General features: G+C 37.3%; 1 protein-coding gene across 3 annotated transcripts in view; it reads right to left on the reverse strand.

The window, feature by feature from the left end:
* Nucleotides 1-1,927: 1,927 nt before the first annotated feature.
* SLC25A16 (solute carrier family 25 member 16) overlaps nucleotides 1,928-26,391 on the reverse strand; it is a 37,528-nt gene continuing 13,064 nt past the window's right edge. Inside the window, exons 3-8 of one of the 3 annotated variants that reach the window (XM_032608823.1) lie at nucleotides 18,190-18,311; nucleotides 17,874-17,940; nucleotides 13,496-13,658; nucleotides 8,990-9,058; nucleotides 4,821-7,405; nucleotides 1,944-3,958 (exon numbers count right to left, since the gene is read on the reverse strand). In XM_032608823.1, coding sequence (XP_032464714.1) covers nucleotides 7,249-7,405; nucleotides 8,990-9,058; nucleotides 13,496-13,658; nucleotides 17,874-17,940; nucleotides 18,190-18,311 — 578 coding nt within the window. In that variant the 3' untranslated portion in view covers nucleotides 1,944-3,958; nucleotides 4,821-7,248. Of the gene's footprint in view, nucleotides 7,406-7,846; nucleotides 8,300-8,989; nucleotides 9,059-13,495; nucleotides 13,659-17,873; nucleotides 17,941-18,189; nucleotides 18,312-26,391 lie in introns of those variants that run through there. The other 2 variants (XM_032608821.1, XM_032608822.1) reach the window with 2 other exon arrangements.

A 26,391-nucleotide genomic window follows, 5' to 3' on the forward strand; every position in this document is an offset into this window, starting at 1 on the left:
GCGGAGCACAGGCTCCGGACGCGCAGGCTCAGCGGCCATGGCTCACGGGCCCAGCCGCTCCGCGGCATGTGGGATCTTCCCGGACCGGGGCACGAACCCGTGTCCCCTGCATCGGCAAGTGGACTCTCAACCACTGAGCCACCAGGGAAGCCCCTATTCTGTTCTTTTGATGTTTGTGACTCCTTATGCCAGTATCACATTGTCATGATTACTACAGCTTTATAGTAAGTCATACAGACAGGTGCTGTACGTCTTTGTTCTTTTTAAAGATTGCTTTGAGTATTCTAGGTCCTTCACATTTCTATATAAATTTTAGAATCAGGTTGTGAATTTCTACAAAGAGCCTGTTGAAATTATGATTGAGATTACATTAGACCTAAAAATCAATTTGAGAAGTATTGATTTCTTTAAAATATAGAGACTTCTAATACATTAACCTGGTTTATCTCTCCATTCATATAGATTTTCTTTAATGTCTCTCAGCAACATTTTGTAATTGTCAGTGTAAAGCTATTGCATATATTTTGTTAAATTTAAGTATATATATATTTTTTATAAGTTTTTTAAAAATTTATTTATTTTATTTACTTTTTTTTGGGCTGTGTTGGGTCTTCGTTGTGGTGCACGGGCTTCTCATCGTGGTGGCTTCTCTTGTTGTGGAGCACAGGCTCTAGGCACGCGGGCTTCAGTAGTTGTGGCTCACAGGCTCTAGCGCACAGGCTCAGTAGTTGTGGCAGACAGGTTAGTTGCTCCGTGGCATGTGGGATCTTCCCGGACTAGGGCTCGAACCTGTGTCCCCTGCATTGGCAGGCGGATTCTTAACCACTGCAGCACCAGGGAAGCCCTAAGTGTATATATATATATATATATATATATATATATATTTTTTTTTTTTTTTTTTTTTTTTTGCGGTATGCGGGCCTTTCACTGCTGTGGCCTCTCGCGTTGCGGAGCACAGGCTCCGGACACGCAGGCTCAGCAGCCATGGCTCACGGGCCCAGCCACTCCGCGGCATGTGGGATCTTCCCGGACCGGGGCACGAACCCGCGTCCCCTGCATCGGCAGGCGGACTCTCAACCACTGCGCCACCAGGGAAGCCCCTAAGTATATTTATTTTTTTTTTTTTTTTTTTTTTTTTTTGCGGTAGGCGGGCCTCTCACCGTTGTGGCCTCTCCGCTGCGGAGCACAGGCCCCGGACGCGCAGGCCCAGCGGCCACGGCCCACGGGTCCAGCCGCTCCGCGGCATGCGGGATCCTCCCGGACCGGGGCACGAACCCGCGTCCCCTGCATCGGCAGGCGGACCCTCAACCACTGCGCCACCAGGGAAGCCCCTAAGTATATTTTTTGATGCTATTTTAAATGAAATTGTTTTTTAATTGCTTCCTGCTATTATATAAAAATACAATCCTTAAAGTTTACCTTAGGACTTTCCTGGTGGTCCAGTGGTTAAGATGCCACGCCTCCAATGCAGGGGGCACAGGTTTGATCCCTAGTCAGGGAACTAAGATCCCACATGGCGCATGGTGCGGCCAAAAAAATAAGATAGATAAAATTTACCTCATATCCTGAGACTCTGCCAGTAGTTGTTTTGTAGATTCATTAAGACTTTCTATATAAATAATCATGTCATCTACAAATAGAGGCAGTTTTACTTCTTCCTTTCTGATCTTTATGCTTTTTATTTCACTTTCTTAAGTTCACTGGTTAAATAGAAGTTCTGACACTGGGCATCCTTGCCTTCTACTGATCTTAGGGGGAAAGCATTCAATATTTCACTATTAAATATGATGCTTAGCTGTAGGTTTTTCATGAATATTTCCTATGGTTATCTAATCTATGTAAAAAACAAACCTCCAAAACTTAGTGTCTTTAAACAACAATCTTTTTTTAAATTTATTTATTTATTTATTTTTGTGGCGTGTGGGATCTTAGTTCCCGAACCAGTGATCAAACCTGCGCCCCCTGCAGTGGAAGCAAGGAGCCCTAACCACTGGACCGCCAGGGAAGTCCCCAACAATCATTTTTTTAGCTCATGAATTTTCATTTTGGGCAGGGCTCTGTGAGGAAAGCTTTTCTCTGTCCATGAAGCATCAGCTGGAAGCTGGAGGATCCACTTTGAAGATGGCTTACTCAAATGGCTGGCAAGTTGAGGCTGGCTGACAGTTTCTCTACAGGGGCTGCGTGGCTTCCTCACAGCATGTCGTGAGGATTCCAAGAGCAAGCATTCCAAAAGACCAGATGGAAGCTGTTTCAGCTTTATGACGTAACTTCAGAAGTAACACAGCATCACTTCCACTGTAGACACAAGCCCACTCAACCAGATGTAAGGGGAGGGAATGGTCTCTACCTCTTGATGGGATGAGTGTCAATGACACGAGAAGAACATGTGAGATGAGATGTACGGTTGGAAAATTAATCTGACAAAATGCTCTATCAGATTGAGGAAGGTCTACCCTAATGTGATAATTTTTATAATGTATCAATTTTGAATTTTGCCAAGTGCTTTTTCTGCACTTTTGAAGTGCAGAAATTGAAGAATCATGTGTTTTTCTCCTTTATTCTGTGATTACAGGAAATTACACTATTGACTTAAGATTGTGAAACAACTTGGCGCTCCTAGGATAAACCCAATTTCGTCACGATACAATAAACTTTTTATGTATTGCTGGATTTGATTTGCTAATATGCTGTTAAAGATTTTTCCATCTTTGTTCCTGAAGGATACTGGTTGGTAATTTTATTTTTCTGTAACAACTTAGGTTTGGGCATCAAGGTTATAGTGGCATCATAAAAGTGCTGTCTTCTAATTTCTGAAAGTTTGTATAAAATTATTTCTTTCTTAGATGTCCAATAGAATTCACAATCTGAGCCTGGAGTTTTCTTTGTGGAAGAATTTTTGATAAATTCAGTTTCTTTAATTGGTTATGCAGATTTTGTTTCACCTACATCAGTTTTGGTTGTGATTTTCAAAGCCTCTGTCCATTTCATCTAAGTCATCAAATTCCTTAGCAAAGAGTTATTTAGAAATCCCGTATTATCTTTTTAACATCCATAGGATCCATAGTAATGTCATCTTTTTCATTATTTTTTTTTTGGCCACACCACATGGCTTGTGGGATCTTAGTTCCCCAGCCAGGGATTGAACCCGGGCCTTCAGCAGTGAAAGTGTGGAGTCCTAACCACTGGACCACCAGGGAATTCCCCATTCTTGATATTGGTAATTTATGTTCCTTTTTAGTTATCAGTCTAGCTAAGGGGCTTACCAATTTTGTTGATCTCTTCAAAAAACCAATTTTGGGGTTTGTTATTTTCTCTATTATCTGTTTTTAATTTTGTTGATTTCTGCTGTTTTTTATTTTGTTGTTTTGTTTGTTTGTTTTGGCTGTGCCAGCATGTGGGATCTTAATTCCCCAACCGGGGATCTAACCCACACCCCCTGCAATGGAAGCACAGAGTCAACCACTGGACCACCAGGGAATTCCCTGATTTCTGTTTTAAGTGCATATAATTGTTGATAAAGCAGTAATCTTTGTAAAAATATAATCAGGCAATTTTATTCCCCTACTGAAAACCTTCAAGGCTTCCCATTGCATTTAGAATAAAAGACAAAATCATTACTACATCCTATAGAGCCCTAAATACATTGATCTGCCCTTTGTCTACTTCTCCAACCTATTTATTGCTACTCTCTCACTCAGGGAGCTTCATTCACACAGGGCTTAGATCCACCACTTATTGTGTGAACCTGGGCAAGTTACTTGATATCCCTGGGTCTCAATTATCCCAACTGTAAAAAAGGAATATTTAATAGTGCCTATCTTATAGTACTGTTATAGAGTTAAGGCATCAAATAACGATATCTGACATACTTGTATAGAAACTGTATACTTAAACACTTATGTCAATTCTTTGAATATCAGACAGTGTTACAAACTAGAAATGAATGACAATAAGTCATGTATATTTCCTGGCAATAATAAGTCATATATATTTCCTGTTCCATTCCTTATTTTAAGCACTTTTGATGCCTTTGTCTACTTCTCCAACCTATTTATTGCTACTCCCTCTCTCAGGGAGCTTCATTGACACTGGGCTTCTGACAATTCCTGTGTCAAACTAAACTTTTTCCTGTTTCAGAGTTTTTGTACTGTGCTGTTCCCTTCATCTGGGCCATTCTTCCCCCACAGCTCTTTGCACGACTACTTCCTTTTCATGTGTAGGCTTAAAGTTTAGCACATCAAAGAAACTTTTCCCTGACCATTCTAAAGTAGCACTCTGATCCTTACACCCAACAATTATCCTCTATCATGTAATCTATTTACTTCCTTAATAAGCACTTTCCAGGAATTTCCTGGTAGTCTCATGGTTACGACTCTGTGCTTTCACTGTCGAGGGCCCTGCATTCAATCCCTATTCAAGGAACAAAGATCCCGCAAGCCACTTGCTGGGGGGAGGGGGGCCGGGGGGGGCAAAAAATTTTTCTAAAGCACTTTCCAAAATCTATAATCATTCTATTAATTGGTTTGTATTTATTACATATTAGAGCTTTATGTGAATAGGAAGGATACTACTGTGTTGAAGTATAGCATCATGGCTAGTAGACTACGCTGTAGGCTGACTCTTAGATCCACCACTTATTGTGTGAACCTGGGCAAGTTACTTGATATCCCTGGGTCTCAATTATCCCAACTGTAAAAAAGGAATATTTAATAGTGCCTATCTTATAGTACTGTTATAGAGTTAAGGCATCAAAAGTGCTTAAAATAAGGAATGGAACATAGTAAATACTCAGGAAATATACATGACTTATTATTTGTCATTGATTTCTAGTTTGTAACAATGTCTAATATTCAAAGAATTGATGTAAGTGTTTAAGTATACAGTTGCTATACAAGTATGTCAGATATCATTGGCCCAACTCTGCAAGGCAATGCATACTCATATAATATAGGTATTATTATTTGCCATTCATCCTGGCTCAAATTAGCAACAAGACATTTCTGTGAAGAAAAAACAAATAACTCTTTCTAAATTGCTCTTTCCCTAAACTATTTGTGCCTCGTTTCTCTCTACTAGAACATTTTCTCCAAAAACAGGAACCAAACCTTCCTTCTGGCCATCAGTAAACATCACTGAGCAACTATTATGATGCCATACCCTGTGCTCCTTAAAGGGGATGAAAGTATGACTCTGCCCATGAAGGAACCAATGGGAGGACAAGTAAACATGCAGTAACCAAAAAGTATGGTACATACCCTGTTAGAGAAATACCCAGTGATAGTTGCTATTGGGAATCCAAATCAGACTGCAAGTACAGTTAACAGACCTCTCAAGGTATGCCCCCATAATGCTGATATAATCCGTGGCACACAATGGGTGCTGCATAAATGGATGTTGAGTAATCTGGAGGAAAATGTTGTAAGATATTATTATATATACCCACTAACCTTTTCATCTCCATACAGACCACCATTAAGAGCTAGGAATGGTACCTCACTCATCAATCCCTAAACAAAATCACTGCCCCATTCTATAGATCAGAGGGCTGTACCCAATAAAAGGCAAGGAAAGTATTACAATGGAGATCAAAACAGAAACAGTCAATATTCAAACTGAAGATAATCTGTCAAGATTCACTTTGCGTTATCAATCTGAAATAAATCAGATAAAAATACTGTCATTATTTTAAGTATTCTTCCATTATGTTTAATATTTGTGCTTCAATAATGTAAATAGTTAAAAGAGAGGAATAACTGTTGAAATATGAAAATTTATTTTTAATAACCTATGTATTCTGTAACAGACATAGAATGCAAATTTTTATTTAAAAAAATATTTGCAGTCCTCTTTTATTGTTAACATAACTGAGATATTTTATAAATTTAAATTATCTTGAGATTTGATAGCAGTATTTAGCTACAATGTAGCCGAGAAATGAAAATATACAAAATAGTTTTAGGAACACATGTATTTTTACCTGTGGGTACACTTATAAATCATACAAAGATACACATTTATTTTAAAATAAAGACTTTGAAAATGAAACCAGTTCATAAAATTTTTACCAAGTTATGACAAGAAATCTTTTATGCAAAAAAAATAAAAATTGAAGCAGAAATAATACTTTCAATTTAGTTTTCTAATGTCTTAAAAATCACATCAATTCTACAAATTGCTGTTTCTGAGGACAGAACTATAACTGTTCCCCTCCCATTTTTGTCATGCTTATAATAAAACATAAAAACTACTCTAAACATAATAACTGGAATTCTTACATTTTAAACCATTTTAATATAAACGATAGCAATTCAGATCATGTTTTACATTTCTACTTAAGTTTATATTGCACTAAAATTATTTTATGTGGAAGAACTAGTTGCTGTGTCATAACATAATACTTGGAAACATTCTTTGACATTCACATCTATATTAATGGATATTTCACAGTCCACTTAAATAAATTTTCTAGTATACATCAAATCATCTAACAAAAACAAATCTATAATGCTAACTTGTTTTGAGAGCAAAGATATTCAGTATTTACTATTACTGCCTTTGGGAAATACACTGACTTTTAAAAACACATTTAAATCACTCAGAAACTGGGAATAACATTTGAGCAATACCTGAAAATTCTTGACTTACTGATGAGTCTCTACATGGTTACTTTTTGAATACAACATTTATCAAAAAATGAAGAGAAAAAGTGTTTGTCCTTTTATCCAGTGGAGCAGAATTATGAGAAGAGAAATATTAAGAATAATACTTCAATACTGGCTTCTAACCTATATTTTATATAACTTAAAATTTCAGCTCTCATCATTCTGCTGCAATATAACCAAGACTGTTAATAATAATAATAACAATAACAGCAACCAACATCAGAGTCTTTGAAAATCATGATTACAATTAAAAGCTTGGAATAGCATGATAAAACTAATGGCAACCTTTTGAATCCCATATTAAGTTAGTTCTATCCAAATAATACTTTAAAATGGTTTCAAATAACCTTACTGATTAGCCAGCATCAGCTTAGGATTTTTTTGCAATGTTCTAAGATACAACTTTTGGCATAAAAGTATAGTAAGCACTTTTGATTTGTGATGAATAGAAAAATCAAGTACTAAAATACCAGTGGTTCCTGTGACAGGGTAAATATCCCCCTTCAAGTAATGTTCTCCCCAAATTAAATTAACATTTTATTTTTCCCTCTGATAGTTTATTAAGGAAAAGAAATAACGATATTTTTTAATTGAGGTGAAAAAACTGCTTCATAAGTTCATATGTTGTAAAAGCCACTGCCTGAGAAGGAACGCAGCGAATGTAATTAAGAGATAAACCACGATATAATCCTTTTCGAATTCCATGGTGTCCATAGACATACTTCATAGTCTCCCGCATGGTACTGAAAGAGAATGGTTAAATGATGACACCTTTATGCCCAGTCACGAAGAGACAATTTCAGGATCCATAATAGCATTTTTAAAAGAAGCTAAAAATGCCATCTTGAGTAGCTTTTGGAAGGCGAGTGTTAAAACAAGCAAAAGGACTTCCCTGGTGGCACAGTGGTTAAGAACCCACCTGCCAATGCAGGGGCACGGGTTCAATCCCTGGTCCAGAAGATACCACATGCCGCGGAACAACTAAGCCCATGCGCCACAACTACTGAGCCTGCACTCTAGAGCCCGAGAGCCACAACTACTGAAGCCCATGCACCGAGAGCCCATGCTCCGCAACAAGAGAAGCCACCGCAATGAGAAGCCGGCGCACTGCAACAAAGAGTAGCCCCTGCTCGCCACAACTAGAGAAAGCCCGTGCACAGTAGCAAAGAGCCAACGCAGCCAAAAATGAATAAATAAATAAATAAATAATTTTTAAAAAACCAAGCTAAAAATTCATAATAAAAGAGCAATTCATTCCAAACAAGTACAAGCATTATGCATAGAATTCCAGGGCTCATTAATACGATATATTTTGTTTGCATTATGTCTGTGACATTTACTAGCAACACTATTTCATAATAATATTTGAAATATTGATATAGTCTTTTTAAAGGATATATGAGCAGTTGTCCTTTAAACTCTCAAGTTTCTGCTCAAGTTCTATGCTACTAAAGCTTGAAGGACTGTCTTCCAGATTTCATCAATAAAGACTTTCTTGTTTCAGTGTTCTTTCCTTTCAAACCAACACTTTGGGCTTTGTCTTTCTCTTTCAATATGCAATATAGACTGAAATATTCAAAAAATCTTTGGGTGAATGAAGGCAATTCATGGTCCTGAATAAACATTCTGCTCTTCCCCTGAGGAACAACACATCACCAATCAAACAGAATGATTCGAAATCTCTACAGATTATAGAAGACTCTAGAGCTGTGCTATGCAATAGTGGTAGCCACTAGCCACATGTGGCTACTGAGTACATGAAATGTGGCAAGTCCTAAATTGAGATGTGCTGTGAGTGTAAAATACACCCTGGACTTCAAACACTTAGTGTTTTTTTTTAAAAGGATGTAAAATACTGAAATGTTGAAGTGATAAATTTTAAATATATTGGTTTAAATAAAATATTTTAAAACAATTTCATGTTTCTTTTTATACTTTTTTAATGTGGTTAGGTTACCAGAAAATTTTAAATTACATATGTGGCTCACATCATATTTCTATTTAACAGAGCTGCTCTAAAATTAAATTTGTTTTTGTTTTTTTTTTTGGCTGCAAGGCTTGTGGGATCTTAGTTCCCTGATCAGGGACCGAACCCTGGCCCCCACAGTGAAAGCACCGAGTCCTAACCACTGGACCACCAGGGAATTACCTAAAATGAACATTTTAACAGGAGGATTAGGACCTGATTAAATTCAGTTTACCAAAGAATATTATGGGATATAAAATGAAAGCTCTAGACTACTAGTGAGATCACAGTCCTATCTCCCTACTTACTATACACATTACATTTCCTAAAGAAATTGAACAATGACAAATGAAGAACTTACAGGCACTTTTCAAATTCTGGAAGAACAGTTCCTAACTGCATTCGCCGACGTGTTACATCAAATGGGTAGCTAAAAGAAGAAAAAGAAGGACTTAAAAATGATTTTTAGTTTTCTACTCAGCAATTATTGAATACAAAGCCCTATGTATGCTAGGAAATAATGTGTTCCTATTTTCTTACTGTTTTGTCTAATCTGGGAGTCAGGATATAGGCATATGAATAAAATCAAATAACAATACAGAGGTCTCCTTGCCTTTGCCTAAGTGGTTCCCTCGGGTTAAATGATTCTTCTCTTTCATCACCCATTATCAAGTTCTATTTATTCCCCCAAACCAAATTAAATGCCGCTTCCTGAGGAAATAGACAGGGTGCTTTCCATTGTTGTAACCCTAAGACAGGGTTTCTTAACTTTGGCACTATTGCCATTTTGGGTTGGAAAATTCTTAGTTGTGGGAGCTGTCCTGGGCATTGTAGAGTGTTTAGGTAAATCCCTGGCTTCTACCCACTAGACGCCAGTAGCACAACCCCAGTTGTAACAACGAAAAATGTCTCCAGATATTAATAAATGTCCACTAGAGACGAAACCACCCCAGTTAAGAACCACTACCCTAAGAGTATTCAGCAAGTGCCCCTGTATACAGTAGGCCAACAAAAAATTCTCCTTAAGGGCTAAAATTAACAATACAGATAATTGCATACAGAGGATTGAGAAAATTCTATGTGAAAAGATTGCCTGATTCTGCAACTATGTATGGTGATGAATGTTAACCAGACTTAATATCAAATCATTATGTTATATACCAGAAACTAATGTAATATTGTACATTAATTATACCTCAATTTAAAAAAATTTTAAAGATTGCCTAAAATGAAATATACAAAAGTAATCTCTTAGGAGTGGAACCCTAGGTGATTTTTTTTTTAATTACTTTTTTGGGGCTAATGTTGACTGCTTATGTTAGGTCCTGTGCTAAGCAATTTATGTACATTATCTCATTCCATCTTTACAACTGTGTTAAGTAGGTACTGTTATCTCAATATTAAGATACGAAAATTGAGTCTTAGGGCTTCCCTGGTGGCACAGTGGTTGAGAATCTGCCTGCCAAGGGACACGGGTTCGAGCCCTGGTCTGGGAAGATCCCATATGCCGCGGAGCAACTGGGCCTGTAAGCCACAACTACTGAGCCTGCGCATCTGGAGCCTGTGCTCCGCAACAAGAGAGGCCGAGATAGTGAGAGGCCCGTGCACCGCGATGAAGAGTGGCCCCCGCTCGCCGCAACTAGAGAAAGCCCTTGCATAGAAACGAAGACCCAACACAGCCAAAAATAAATAAATAAATTTATTTTTAAAAAAAAAAGAAAATTGAGTCTTAGAGACATTTGCCATGTCATAAAGCTGCTTTCTACTTCCCTATTCAAAGCTCTCGTTCATACACATATATATATACACACACATATGTATATATACATACATATAATATATACATAAGTGATATATGACAAAAATAATTATATACTTTTATATACATTTAAATTTACTATGAAATAATTGTAATAAAAAAACCACCCATGTACCAACCAAACAGCTTAAGAAATAACATTACTAATAGATGAAGAGCTCTATGCATCTAAGCAGCATCTCCATGAATTCTTTTTTTTTTTGGCCCTGCTTCACGGCTTGCAGGATCTTATCTCCCCAACCAGGGATCCAACACGTGCCCCCTGCAGTGAAAGTGCAGGGTCCTAACCACTGGATCACCAGGGAATTCCCCTCCATGAATTATCTTTTTTTTAATTTTTAAAATATTTATTTATTTTTGGCTGTGTTGGGTCTTTGTTGCTGCACGCAGGCTTTCTCTGTTGCGGCGAGTGGGGGCTACTCTTCGTTGTGGTACGCGTGCTTCTCATTGCGGTGGCTTCTCTTGTTGTGGATCATGGGCTCTAGGCGTGCGGGCTTCAGTGATTGTGGCACGTGGGCTCAGTAGTTGTGGTACACGGGCTTAGTTGCTCTGCGGCATGTGGGGTCTTTCCAGACCAGGGTTCGAACCCGTGTCCCCTACCTTGGCAGGCGGATTCTTAACCACTGCGCCACCAGTTAAGTCCTGAATTATCTTTTAATGGGAGGTGGAGAGAGGAAAAAACTTTATGGGGAATAAAGGGACCAAAACCTCAACCTGAAGGATTCAGTTTCCAAGCAGGAAAAGATGTGTCTGGGTAGAAGGAATTGATTAATAAAGAGAAGTAAGAAGACAAAGTACAAGGATCAGAACTAGGGAAATAACAACGGGAAAGAAAGAAAATAACATTCTAGGTAATGTTTTTAAGCAAAAAAATGACAAAAATATTTGGATATGTACAATGTGAAAAATGATCTCAAGGTATTATCAGGACTAGAAGATTAATGGTGATCGATAACAAATAGGAAAGTTGGGGGCCGAGGACAGACATGAAAAAGAAGACAAGAAAGCAGTATATGAATTACAGAGCTTGAACTGAGGACAGAAGTCCAGGTATAAACATCCAAGAGCTTGCTAGAGAAGTAATGAGTCAGCAATGAAGATTTAAATAGAATTAGTTATCTGTACAGAGGTGACCATTGAAACAATAAAGATAGATGAGCTATTCTGGATGTTTACGGGAAGAGCAGAGGACCAAAGTCTGGCTAGGCCTTAAAAAAATCAGCACAGATAGGTAGGAGGAGGAAGACATGAATCAGCAAGATACCTGAAAAGGGAAAGTTGCCTCAACTAAGAGTTCGCATGTCACAACTAAAGATCCCGCATGCAGCACCAAAGACCCCGTGCGCCGCAACTAAGACCCAGTGCAGCCAAATAAATAAATATTTTTTAAAAAAAGAGTCAGTGGGTGTAGAATATAGCTTATGAAGTAAGTGGAAAAGAGAAGACAGATTTTAAAGATCTAAATTGGAAGTAAATAATAAAGAAAAGGGGCAGTAAAACCAAGAAGAGAATCAGAACAGCTAGAGGTGATCATGTCTCTGCAAATGAACAAGGTTCCGCAGCCATGTTTCTAAAAGTAAACTACACACCTTTTTTTTTTTTTTTTAATATTTAGTTATTTATTTGGCTGTGTCAGGTCTTAGTTGTGGCATGCGGGGTCACTCTTGCCATGTGCGGGATCTTTTAGATGTGGCCTTCGGGATCTTTAGTTGCGGCATGCGAACTCTTAGTTGCGGCATGTGGGATCTAGTTCCCTGACCAGGGATTGAACGCAGGCCCCCTGCATTGGGAGCATGGAGTCTTAGGCACTGGACCGCCAGGGAAGTCCCTACACCTTTTTCCCTTTACTTTCAGTCTAGTATGATCTGCTCCCACACACAAGTATACTGAATCTGCCTTCACAAAAGTAACCTTCATTGTGAAATCCGATGAATAACTTACTTTTCAGTACTTATCTTACTTTGAGTTTTCTTTTTCCATTGGATACTCTTTTTTGAGCCTTTGTGACACTACGATTTCCTGTTGTCTTCCTGTTTTTCAGGATACTCCTCAGTCACAGAGAGCTTCCCTTCTTCCTGTTCCTGAAAAGTTCCTGCTTCTTAGTATTCCAGCCCTTTTTTAATCTCATCTATCCAATCTCTCTTGGTCTACAGAAATTCTCTACAGCCAACTTTCCAATTACACTTTCCACCTAATTTATCTATGTCCCTAATACACTTAATTAATATAAAACTCCCTTGCATTGCTACTGTCTTAATAAGAGTATAGGCTTCTTGGGACTTCCCTGGTGGCACAGTGATTGAGAATCCTCCTGCCAATGCAGGGACACGGGTTCAAACCCTGGTCCGGGAAGATCCCACATGCCGCAGAGCAACTAAGCCCGTGAGCTACAACTACTGAAGCCTGCGAGCCTAGTGCCTGTGCTCTGCAACAAGAGAAGCCACCACAATGAGAAGCCCCCGCACTGCAACGAAGAGTAGACCCGACTCGCTGCAACTAGAGAAAGCCTGCATGCAGCAACAAAGACCCAAGGCAGCCAAAAAAAAAAGAAAAGAGTATAGGCTTCTTGAGGCAATACTTTTGTTTTTCCTTCAGTGAAACTCCCAATGCCTAGCATACTGACTGGCACAAAGTAGGCCTTCAAGATTTAGTGCAAGAGAAGTTGTACCTACACACACACACACACACACACACACACACACACACACACACACTAAATGGCTCAAATTTCAGAAAACTCATACAGGCAATTCATGAGGAAATATGGATGAAAACTATAGTGTTTCTTTCTAGCTTTCTTTTTCCTTTCTTTTAAAATCCACAGAAATTGAGTAGGTTCAAACTAATTTAGTCAATTTGGCACGAAGTTATTTATAATATGCTTAAAGTGCAGGCACACTGGAAAAAATGTATTAAATTAATATTTATATTTTGCAAGGGATCCTGTGTTTTAATAATCTATTAGAAAAAATAAGACAACTAACCAATGCTAAAAATCAGTATTGGATAAATGTAATTTAACTTAAGTAAGTTGATGAACAAACTTACGATATTGTCTGTGCTATTGCTCCAGCAACACCACCACAAAGTAAGTTTATGTGAGTTTTCAAAACTAAGACATTAGGATTGTCTGATGAAGGTCTGCCAAGAAGGGTAGGAGCATGGGAAAGCCCAACACTCTTTAAGGTACCAAAAGTAAAAAATGAAACACCTGAAAAACAAAATATAAATTCACCACAATGCTTAACAGAGATGTGAGCTGTGAGAAGACACCATTCTTACATAATAACCAATTAACTCAATTGGTTATTATCAACCAATTAACTCAAGGGACTAACTATGCATTTCCTGATTTCCAATGTTTGGCTTAATCTAAGACAAAAAGATTTAATTAATGTTTACAAATAAACTAAAGGTAACAAAATTACCACCTATAAAAAATTATACATTGGTTTTTCACACACTAACATAATGTTCAGTTCACTGAATAAAGGTAGTAGTTGAGTATAATGCCACCTTATACATGAATAGAATTGAACAGTTTTCCAAGGTTTTACATAAGTAAAAGTTAAATTAATGATTAGTAACCTTACGTAAACATGACATATTTACAATAACAATGATGGTGATAATGTAAGGTAGAGGCAAGAAATTCAAAAGTGATAAAGCATTGTTATTTCAATTCAATGTCTAATGTTGTCTTCCAGGAAGAGTTATGACAATGAGACTCACCAGACACATGGAATCTAATGAATATTGAATTAAGTTATTGATAATGTGCAGTTGGTGCTGGCTGAATATTTATACAATTTTATAATAAAAGGATTAAAGTCATACATTAAAAAAATTAGCAGAACTCAAGTATACTTATCAACTAAATATTACTCAAGATATCTTGATATCTACTGAATTTTAAAAACATACTGTAAAAGATACTTGATTCTTAAGAACAAATAAGCACTAACAAAAATTCAGTCTAGGATAACACCTCAATATATGCATTTATTCTTTGTATAAAATTCTTACGATCTTATAGTATTTTACAATGATGCTATACAACTTTACAATATTCATATACTTTTTTTTTAAAGAAGTGCTTTTTATTTTTTAATTTTATTTATTTATTTTTGGTTGCATTAGGTTTGCGTTGCTGCACGTGGGCCTTCTCTAGATGCAGCGAGTGGGGGCTACTCTTTGTTGCAGTGCACAGGCTTCTCATTGCAGTGGCTTCTCCTGTTGCAGAGCACGGGCTGTAGGCACACGGGCCCCAGCAGTTGTGGCACATGGGCTAAGTAGTTGCGGCTCGCGGGCTCTAGAGCACAGGCTCAGTAGCTGTGGTGCTCCTCCCAGAGCAGGGCTCAAACCCATGTCCCTTGCATTCGCAGGCGGATTCCCAACCATTGCGCCCCCAGGGAAGTCCCCATACACTTTTATATATGGGAAATCTATTCTATAGACTTAAATACAGAAATTTTAACCACAGGAAAAGCTCACAACAAGGAAATTCATAGCAAATTAAACACAAGTAGAAAAAAAATAGAAATACCTTAATTATGCAGAATGGTATTCACTGAAATATGACACAATTAATAAAAATGTGAATACTATTCAGAAATATGAAAAACATTTGGGAAATGGGAAAAAATTAAGAAACAAAATTATATACATACTATAACTATGTAAAAAATGTATTTCAAAAATAAAACTGAAAACAAACAAAAAAAATTAGAAAGAGAAAAAAATATAGTAAAAAAACTAAAGAGTTCTGATTCCAGCATAATGGCAGTCTAGGTATTCTGAGGGACTTTGTCATTGCAGAACAACTATATCCATTGCTGGGCTTACAAAAAGGAAGAGAAGGTTTCCAAGAATCCCTAGCAGCACCACCTTCCAAAAATATAATATGGGGCCCACTTGGGAATTGTGGCCCATGAGAGAGTTGGAGTGACTCTACATTTTGATGGCAATAGCAGCCAAGCCATTGAGACAGATCCTGCCACTGGGCTACAGAAGATGGAATCATTGGGTCAGAAACTCAGAGGTTAAGATCAAGTAATGGACTCATAATTAAAGACCGCTCAAAAGAAGCCACAAGAAATAAAACAAACAACAAACTAAATAAATAAAGACCATCAAGCATAGGAGGAAGCAAATAAACTTATATATTTATAAAATATTGGAGGGGGGCTAAGGATTCAGAAAAATAAGCAAACAAGATAAGAAAGGAATAAAAAGAAACGTATAAAGAAAAACAGGGCTTCCCTGGTGGTGCAGTGGTTAAGAATCCGCCTGCCAATGCAGGGGACACGGGTTCGAGCCCTGATCCTGGAAAATCTCACATGCTGCGGAGCAGCTAAGTTCGTGCGCCACAACTACTGAGCCTGCACTCTTGAGCCCATGAACCACAACTACTGAGCGTGCGTGCCACAACTACTGAAGCCCGTGCACCTAGAGCCCGAGCTCAGCAACAACAGAAGCCACCACAATGAGAAACCCGCACACCACAAGGAAGAGTAGCCCCCACTTGCCGCAATTAGAGAAAGCCTGTGGGCAGCAACGAAGGCCCAATGCAGCCAAAAATAAATAAATAAAACAAATAAATTTATTAAAAAGAATAAAAAAAAGAAAAACAAGTGGAAATCAATAGCAAGGTAAAGAAACAAGTCCAAATATATCAATAACCACAATAACCATTAAGTATACTGTCAATTAAAAGATTTTACTGACCAGATTAAAGAAATACCCAGCTATATATATATAATGATTACAAAATAAATATCTAAAACAAAAACATGACAAAGTAGAAAATGAAAGGATGAAAAAAGATATCCCAGGCAAATATTAACTTGGATCTGGGCAAAAAAAATTATGAATGGGGGGAATTTGAACAATGACAATATACTAGATGATATTAAGAAAGTTTCATAATGGTAAGACAAATACCATAAGATATCACTTATATGTGGAATCTAAAATATGACACAAATGAACCTATCTATGAAACAGAAACAGAATCATGAACATAGAGAACAGACTGGCGGTTGCCAAGGAAGAGGGGACTGGGGGAGGGATGGAATGGGAGGTTGGGGTGAGCAGATGTAAGCTTTTATATATAGAATGGATAAACAACAAGGTCCTACTGTCTAGCACAGAGAACTGTATTCAATATCCTATGATAAACCACAATGGAAAAGAATATATATATTAAAAAAAAGAATGTTGGGTTTCCCTAGTGGCGCAGTGGTTAAGGGTCCGCTTGCCAATGCAGAGGACACAGGCTCGAGCTCTGGTCTGGGAAGATCCCACATGCTGCGGAGCAACTAAGCCCATACGCCACAACTACTGAGCCTGCACTCTAGAGCCCGCGAGCCTCAAATACTGAAGCCCACGTGCCACAACTACTGAAGCCTGCGCGCCTAGATCCCGTGCTCTGTAACAAGAGAAGCCATCACAATGAGAAGCCCACACACCGCAACGAAGAGTAGCCCCTGCTCACTGCAACTAGAGAAAGCCCGCACGTAGCAATGAAGACCCAACGCAGCCAAAAATAAATAAATAAAATAAATAAATTTATAAAATGAGTAACGAGCCAAAATGCCAAGTATCATCACTTTTATTGACTACTGCACTGTAGGTCCTTAGCTGCTACAGTAAGATAAGATAAACATAAATAGACAAAGAAATAAGGATTTGAACAGAAGTAAGAAAAATGATGTTATTTGCATAGGATGTGATGGTCCACACAGAAAATCCAAAGCATTTACAAGTAGCATGGTAGCTGGCTATCGTATCAACAAGTAGAATAACGGCTAGCTATAAAATCATATAAAAATTAAATCAAGCAATAAACTGAAAATGTAATTTTCTAAAAGACACAACAAAACTTATGTCTATGAATATATCTAACAAAAACGTCCAAGATCTGTATGCAATTTCATTCAGAATTCCAGCAAGGATTTTTGTGCAACATCAAAAAATGATTCTAAAATGCACATGGGGGCTTCCCTGGTGGCGCAGTGGTTGAGAGACCGCCTGCCGATGCAGGGGACACGGGTTCGTGCCCCGGTCTGGGAAGATCCCACATGCCGCGGAGCGGCTGGGCCCATAAGCCATGGTCGCTGAGCCTGCGCGTCCAGAGCCTGTGCTCCACAACGGAAGAGGCCACAACAGTGAGAGGCCCGCGTACCGCAAAAAAAAAAAAAAAGAAAAAAAAGAAAAACGACTTACTATAAAACTGCATTCTATTATTGTTTTAAGAAGTAGCACTACAGATCACTGGGGAAAGGAGAAATTAATCAGTGACTATCCTTAGGGAGGAAAAAAAGTAATTCTGGACAGATTAGGGGCTTAAATATAACATGCTAAACTTTAAAATTATTCCTACAAGAAAATGAAAAACGAAGATTTTGCCAAATTTAAAACATACCTGCATATGGAGCCATTCCTAATATAGTAGGCATCAAGCCTCTGTAAAATCCAAGGAAACCACCTTCCTTTTGAGTGAAGAAAAATTAGAAGTGAAATTACACTGGGCTTATTATGATAAATGCAAAAGAACAAAAACATACATTACATAGGAAAAATTATTCTGGACCCACACTGAAACACATGTGTTTTCACAATTATGATTAGTATCAGTAATTATAAGTAAAACAATAACTATTCGAAACAATGACATTCAAAACATTTGCCTAAATATAAAAGGACATGTTATAGACAAGAAAAGTAAAAATGAAAAATACCTTTGCGTAAATTGTTTTGAATGCATGAATAATTCCCGTATAAGTATGTTCCCCTTTCACCTGGAATGCTAGGCGTACTCTAACCATATCAAGAGGGTAAGTACAGATAACTGCTGTCATACCTGAAAAGAAAGCAGAAACTTAAATGTATAAGAATCATATATTATGTGTGTATATATATATATATATATATATACATATATACCTTTCCTATCATTAGTAATGCTCTCAAATTATATAGTAACGACGAAAACCCAATGAAATCAAAGTAATATTACTGACAGAATTATATCATAATATTAGCAGCTGAAAAACTTGTAAGTAAAAGGGTCAGTTTGTAAAATCTTTTCAAGTTCTTCCCACTGTGAAGTTATAATGTTAGCACCAAAATAGTACAGTATTAGTGGATCATGTTAGTATTTTTAAAATTCTATTACTTGTCTATTCACAGGTAAGACATCAGAAAAGAAAAACTGACTATCTCCAAAGCACTAGGCAGGATATTTGACTTTTTCCTTATTTTCTCTAATCCTAAAATGGAGAGATGCTTAACCTACCTAAGGAATTCTTTTAAAAATAAAATAAAGGCATTTTTTAAAAAAATTCAAAGCATGATCACTATTTTCTTTTTAAAATTTAGGTAAGGGTAATTCCCTGGTGGTCCAGTGGTTAGGACTCCATGCTCTCACTGTCAAGGGCCTGGGTTCAATCCCTGGTCAGGGAACAAAGATCCTGCCAGCAGAGCAGCTAGGCCAAAATAAAAAACAAAACATACAGGAATTCAATAAAATAAAATTTACATAAATTTGTTACTGACTAAACATAATAAAAATATAAATGTCCAAGGTCATAGAAACAATTTATTTTGGGAATAAAATCTCCTGATAAACAAATTTAGTATTAAGTTCTAGATTTTCATCAATATATGATTTCAAATTCCATAAAATATCCAGATGAATTTTTTTAATATGTATTTATTTATTTGCTTGTTTACTTATTTATTTACTTATGGCTGCGTTGGGTATTCCTTGCTGCGCGGGGCTTTCTCCAGTTGCGGTGAGCGGGGGCTACTCTTCGTGGCAGTGTGTGGGCTTCTCATTGCGCTGGCTTCATTTTTTTTTTTTTTTTTTGTGGTATGCGGGCCTCTCACTGTTGTGGCCTCTCCCGTTGCGGAGCACAGGCTCTGGACGTGCAGGCTCAGCGGCCATGGCTCATGGGCCTAGCCGCTCCGCAGCATGTGGGATCTTCCCAGACCGGGGCATGAACCCGTGTACCTTGCATCGGCAGGCGGATTCTCAACCACTGCGCCACCAGGGAAGTCCCCCAGCTGAATTTTTATTTGCATCTTTTTTACTGAGGTATAGTTATGTAACAGTTATTTTTAAAATTAAAAATAATCTTCTATTTTTGTAAAGTACCAAAGAAATATATGCTCAAGGTAAAAAAATTAGAAAATAATTTTTAAATATACATATTCATCCTCCAGAAATAACCACCTAAAAATATAATATTACAAACCTTTTATACAGGGGCATTTACACACATCTAAACACATACACACATTTAAAACATGACAATGGGTTTCGCTGGTGGCTCAGTGGTTAAGAATCCACCTGCCAACGCAGGGGACACGGGTTTGAGCCCTGGTCCGGTAAGATCCCACATGCTGCAGAGCAACTAAGCCCGTGCGCGACAACTACTGAGCCTGCACTCTTGAGCCCGTGAACCGCAACTGCTGAGCCTGTGTGCCACAACTACTGAAGTCCACGTGCCTAGAGTCCATGCTCTGCCAACAACAGAAGCCACCACAAAGAGAAGCCTGCACACCACAATGAAGAGTAGCACCCGCTCACTGCAACCAGAGAAAAGCCCGCGTGCAGCAACGAAGACCCAACACAGCCAAAAATAAAATAAATAAATTTATTTAAAAAAAATACATGATAATGGTGTAATTCTATTTTGTAGTAAATTTTTCCTACTTTACATTATATTGTGACCATCTTTCCACATGAGAAAAACATTACCTGGATGTACTATAATTCATTTAAACAATCCTCTTAGACATTTAGGTTGTCTCCATTATTTGCTACATGATATTGTAATAGTAAACAGTGCTTTGATGAATGTCCTTATAACTAAATATTTCATTATGGATAAATTCCTAAAATAAAATTATTAGGACAATGCATAAGGCTTTTAACAGAAACTGCCTTCCAGAATGACTGTGCTGATTTATAATGTCATCTGTTAGAATATAAGTCCTATTTCTCTAACTTATCAGAAGTATTAGATAATTATTAGACAAGCAGAATATTCAATTATTAGATAATTTTTCCAACATTGGATGGGCAAAAAAACACTCTGTTATTTGGTTTGTTTCTCATATGACATTCTTTTTCTTTTTTTGGGGGGGCGCGGGCAGTTTTATAACCCTTTTTGACAATCAGTGGTCAGTTCCCTTCCACATCACCTGTGTAGATTTCTGAGAGTGCTGACAGATTTTTGAAAGTGGTTACCTCCTTGGTACATAGGTAACCAACATATAGAGCTTGTTTGGTGAATCTTCATCATCATTATGTGTTCTGGACAACTGCACACAGATATGGTAGGGGATATTCCTCATATCTTTGGCCCAGACAGCTTTGTTAAGCATAGTGTCAATGAGCACATCGGGAGTTCCCATCTCCTTGCTGGCCAATTTCTGGACCTCTTTGAGTACCTGAGGGGCACACACTTGAAGTCCACTCCAGGGATGTGCTTGTGAATGTTAGTGGTGTACTCCCTGGTCACGACCTGGTTGGTGAGCAGATCGACGCTTCGTCTCACCACCCTTCTTTGCAGGAACCATCCTGCCAGGCCCAGGTTGGAAAGGAAGAGCTTGAGGTATTGTCAAGACTTTCTTTTTCTCTGTAGGTTTTTAACATGATAATTTCATCTTTTTATTAGTCTTACCAAATGAAAATATAATTTTTTGCCACAACTTTGGCCTACAATAGCATACTAGGCATAAAAGTGGTAATTTAAGTGATTTCTGTATTCTTAACCTAATTTAACTTTTTAGTTTTAATTTTTTTGACATTTTATTATTACTATCATTATTATTATTATTATTTTGACTGTACCACATGGCTTGCGGGATCTTAGTTCCCTCTCCAGGGATCGAACCTGTGCCCCCTGCAGTGGAAGCACAGAGTCCTAACCACTGGACTGCCAAGGAAGTCCCAGTGTTAAATTTTTAGTATTTGTTTAATATTATTTAAATAGACTTGAGATACCTTACCCCACTTACTTAGCAAATGCTGCTGTAACTTGCATCCATTTTTATTAGCCCAAACTTAAATCTATACTAATTTTCAGAGCTTCTGCCACTCTCCCAAAAATCTAAATCAGTTCGCCACTCCTTATACATGGATTAGAAAACAATGTTCTTTATGTTATTATCTAGGTATCTCTCATGGCATCTCTACCTGGGTGATTATAACATTATCTCTGAGCTAAAAATCTACACAGCTAATATACTGTTAATACTTCAATGCAAACAAATGCAACCCTTCATTCTCTTTTCCCCGCTTAGTTCTCGCTTGAGAATGACCTCAATTACTTTAGACAATGAGCCGAAAGTCAGTTTGAATATGTTTAATTTTAAAAGCAAGGAATACTTTGTATCAAGATTAGCCTAATGGTACTCCTAACAGGTTAGACTCATAGAAGAAAGGCTGATTTATGATTCACTTATCTGTGATTTAGCTGTAAGTGATATTTTAAACCTTCCTTATTTTAGTTTGCACATAACAATAAAGAGTGTCTACTAATGTGCCAAGCACACCATACCAGGCACTTTACAAATACCACCTCTAATCCTCAAATACCAAGTACCACCAAGAATCCTACAAGGTAGAAAACTGAGGCTCAAAGTAGTTAAGTGAGTTGACCAAATTCACAGTTTCTGTATCACAGAGTAGAATTTGAGACTAAATTTTCTGACTCATATCACAACATATATTGCCTTCCCTGTAATTTTCTTTTCTCAAACATTTACTTAGTACTTTCTAAACTTAAATTTTTAGTTCAGAAATTCCATCAGTTCAGTGATTAGAAATGTCAGTCCCTCATTTCAGCCAATTTGATTTTGAGCTGTACATCTGAGCCATTTGTTTTCAAGCTATTCATTTTCAAACTTGTTTTTTATTTAACTTGTTTTTTATTTATTGGTATTCAAACCAGCCATGTCTGGCAGCCAAGGCAGTGACTCTTCTAAATGGCCTCTTTGAAGCTGAATCTAAACTAATACGGTACAAATGTGATGTTCCTAAGACAAGGTTTGGCAATAATATCACATTTAAGTCACAGCAAATACCTTATTATCCAGATATTTATAAAACTACATATTTCGCAGCTTGGTTTAATTTTTTGCAGCTTGTGCTAAATATTTTGCAAGGGAAAATTTTACAAAATAAAATGAAGAGAAATTATCTATAAACTAGTTCCATGTTTATTGAAAATGGTTCATATCAAGGGGTTTAACAAATATAGAAAAGAATCAGAAGGCTGACCATTTTAAGGCTTGATCATCCTGACACAATTTGAACATCAGATTTTGCTAGGATTTGCCCAGATCATCACTATTCATTTTATTTTTTTATGCTTCTGTACATTTTTACAACTCCCATATTTTTTTTCTACTCCCTATCTGGATCACTTTCGTCTTGCCTCTCCTATTTGTTCTCCCGACTCCATTTATTTCTTCTTTCCTTCTCACATGCTCCAAGCCTTCTCATTGTCTTCTTACTGGTTTCAAGTGGCTTAACATGAAATAACTGAATTAACAAAGTGATCAAAATGGTAAATTGGTAGAAAATGGAAATGGAAAATGGAAATTTCTGGACATCCAGAAATTTCTAAAGGTAAAGGAGGCATTAGTTTAAAAGCTGTAAGACCATGAGTCAGGCTGAGGAACTGGCATAACCTAATTGTACATCAGAGAATGGTAAAAATAATGCCAATGATTACTATAATGCTAAACTGATGATCTAGTTTTACAATTTTTCGGCCAGTTTACTTCACTATGTTTTTATATGGTATATTTCTTTTGAATTTGAGCAATCAAATCTTCCTAAAGAAAAACAAAACCTTTTAACCAGGATGTTTAAAACTTTCAAAGTTTGGGCTTCCCTGGTGGCGCAGTGGTTGAGAGTCCGCCTGCCGATGCAGGAGACGCGGGTTCGTGCCCCGGTCTGGGAGGATCCCACATGCCGCGGAGCAGCTGGGTCCGTGAGCCACGGCCGCTGGGCCTGCACGTCCGGAGCCGGTGCTCCGCAACGGGAGAGGCCATGACAGTGAGAGGCCCGCGTACCGCAAAAAAAAAAAAACAGCTTACAAAGTTTTTTGTTGTTGCTGTTGTTCACTACTTCTAAAAACAACTCAGTGATTTAAATGTAATTTTAAAATTTAGAATTTAGCAAGAAGATTTTTAATAATTTTGTACTCCAATAAATCTTGAAAACTCCTTAAGATTTTAAATGTTTTTTTTTTTAAAAAAGATTTTAAATGTTTACTTATCCTTGGAATAAGTGGGAGGTGAGAACTATTCTTCTGATAGTCATATTTTACCCTTCACTCTAAGTATAAAATTATGAAGCCCTCTACAGGCTGGATTTAGACTTTCAAAAGCCGTAAAAGTCTAAAAGCCCTAAATACAGAAAAGATTATGACATCTTATACTGTTCAAAAGAAAAACAGTAATGCACTGTAAAGTAAGTTTGAGGATATCCAACTAAGTTCTTTTTTTAAAACATTTATTTATTTATTTATTTGGCTGCGCTGGGTCTTAGTTGCAGCACGCGGGATCTTTTAGTTGCGGCATGCGGGTTCTTTAGTTGCAGCATGTGGGATCTAGTTCTCTGACCAGGAATCAAACCTGGGCCCCCTGCATTGGGAGTGCAGAGTCTTAGCCACTGGACCACCAGGAAAGTCCCTCCAACTAAGTTCTGATTCACTTCATGATGACTATGTCAATGCTTTTTAAAAATACCACACCATTAAGTTCCTTTTTCTCCACACTCTCTCCAGAATTTATTATTTATAGACTTTTTGATAATAGCCATTCTGACTGGTGTGAGGTAATACCTCATTGTGGTTTTGATTTGCGCTTCTCTAATAATTAGCGATGTTCAGCATCTTTTCATTTGCCTGTTGGCCATCTGGATGTCTTCTTTGGAGAAATGTCTATTTAGGTCTTCTGCCCATTTTTTGACTGGGCTGTTCATTTTCTGAGGAATAAGGAATTCAAGTGGCTGGCTCAAGAAATGTAACAAGACACTGGCATGGAAAGTTTAATAACATTCCCCCATACTTATGGAGGACCTCAGATCTTTCAGAATGTTTTCACAGAATTCTTTACTCTGACCCTTAGAACAACTAAGAAAGAAAGGGAGTTGAAAAATCATAAGTTCTACTTTAACAAATGGATAAATGAATTATGGCAGGCTCAGAAGACCTGCCCATAGTCAAAGGACATGTATGTAATGGAGGCCAGCCACGATCCCAGGCAGTAAGTGTTCTGTCCATTTGACCTCCCAGCCTTACGCCAAGCACTAAACTAGAGTAGACCAGAAATGGCCACAAGCAGAACTCAGCTCGTTGCTTCTGGTTTCTGACAACTTTCTTCTTTTTCCTCTTCTCTATCCTGTCACTCTTAGTTTCATAGGAACTGGCAGATCAAGATTTATTTCAAACAAGTGAAACATACAGAAAGAAAGGAGAAGGCCTTCCTTAAATATACAAACCTTGATTCTCAGTCTCTAGTTTTTCCTTTTTGAATGACTGAGATTCAACATGTACTGGATTGTAGTTGTAGGATGAGGGAAAAGCTTGAAGTTCAAAAAAGCTTTAAAATAAGCTCTGTTGAAATGATCATGAAAAACATACCATTTTTAATTTTGGCAAATATAAAATTTCCAACTTATGTTCAAAGACCACCAAAAGTACAGAAGCAAAGATACCAGATATAAATAAAAGTAACCAGAACATTTATTTCAACTGTTTAAAATTATAAAAGCAAAATGTAAATTATAATTACTTAAACATGGTAATAAAAAGAGAAATATTGGTTAATGGAAGCACTAGTCTTATCTATAATAGCTAGAATTTTTTTAAACTCTTTTCTTTAAAAATTAAAATTTATACTTGAAGTTCCTTTGGTTTATTATTATTTTCTAGCGTATATTGAAACCTTGATGTTAACACGTCTTTCATTTCAGAAATATGAACACGCTAGTCAAGAAATAATCAAGTGCCACGAAAAGGAAATAATACAAAGTCTTTAGGATTTTACTCATATTCATAATCCTACTTCATCTTTCCTACAACCCTAAAAGAAAGAATTTGACCTGTCACTTATAAAATCAAATTTAAGAGACAAAAAAATTTTTAAGTGATGTAAGAAATCATAAATTTTCAGATTTGGAAACTTTACTAAAATTTTCCTTCTGTAAAATGAGAGATAATCATAGCACTTTCCTCACAGTATCTTTCTGTGAACTACATGTCAAGTACTCAAAGATTACATGGCAAGTGCTCAGGTCTGTGAAGGGTACAAAGCAAGTGAACAATACATGCTAGCTAACGTTACTCACCAGCACTGCCATGCCAGTGTAAAATACTAAAATATTTCTATAGCAGTTGACAAATAGCTGTTGCTCCAGCTTCCAAGATCTCCCACATCATGACACTGGTAGTCTCTTCCCCAACCAGAGCTCCCACCACCACCACATACTGTGTCCTGATCCAGCCATGAAAATGTTAGTTGGAGGCTTTCAGAGCCTGTCCTATATGTTAGTACCTCTACGGTTGGTTTGCTAAATACTTTAGATAATATTCCTGGTTACTTTTAATACTTATTGATCTTGGGTCAGTCTGCCAGAAGTCAAAAACAGTTAAATAAACATTGCGTAAGGCAAAACCATGGATAAGGGAGGTCAGGTTGGACATTATAAATCTAGGTCCAAAAAAATCAACTGAAATCCTACAAACCTTGTGATAACCACATAGTTAAGATTTTGGTATACCACCTTCCAATGGTCTTATTTCCATTAGCAGAAATAAAAACTGTTAACGTGTTGGTTTATAACCTTGCAGATGTTTCTTCAATGTATATTTACATATGTATTTACTTTTTTTTTTTTTTTTTTTGCACTACGCGGG

This window comes from Phocoena sinus, chromosome 16, assembly GCF_008692025.1.
Source record: "Phocoena sinus isolate mPhoSin1 chromosome 16, mPhoSin1.pri, whole genome shotgun sequence".
Classification (NCBI taxonomy): Eukaryota; Metazoa; Chordata; class Mammalia; order Artiodactyla; family Phocoenidae; genus Phocoena; species Phocoena sinus.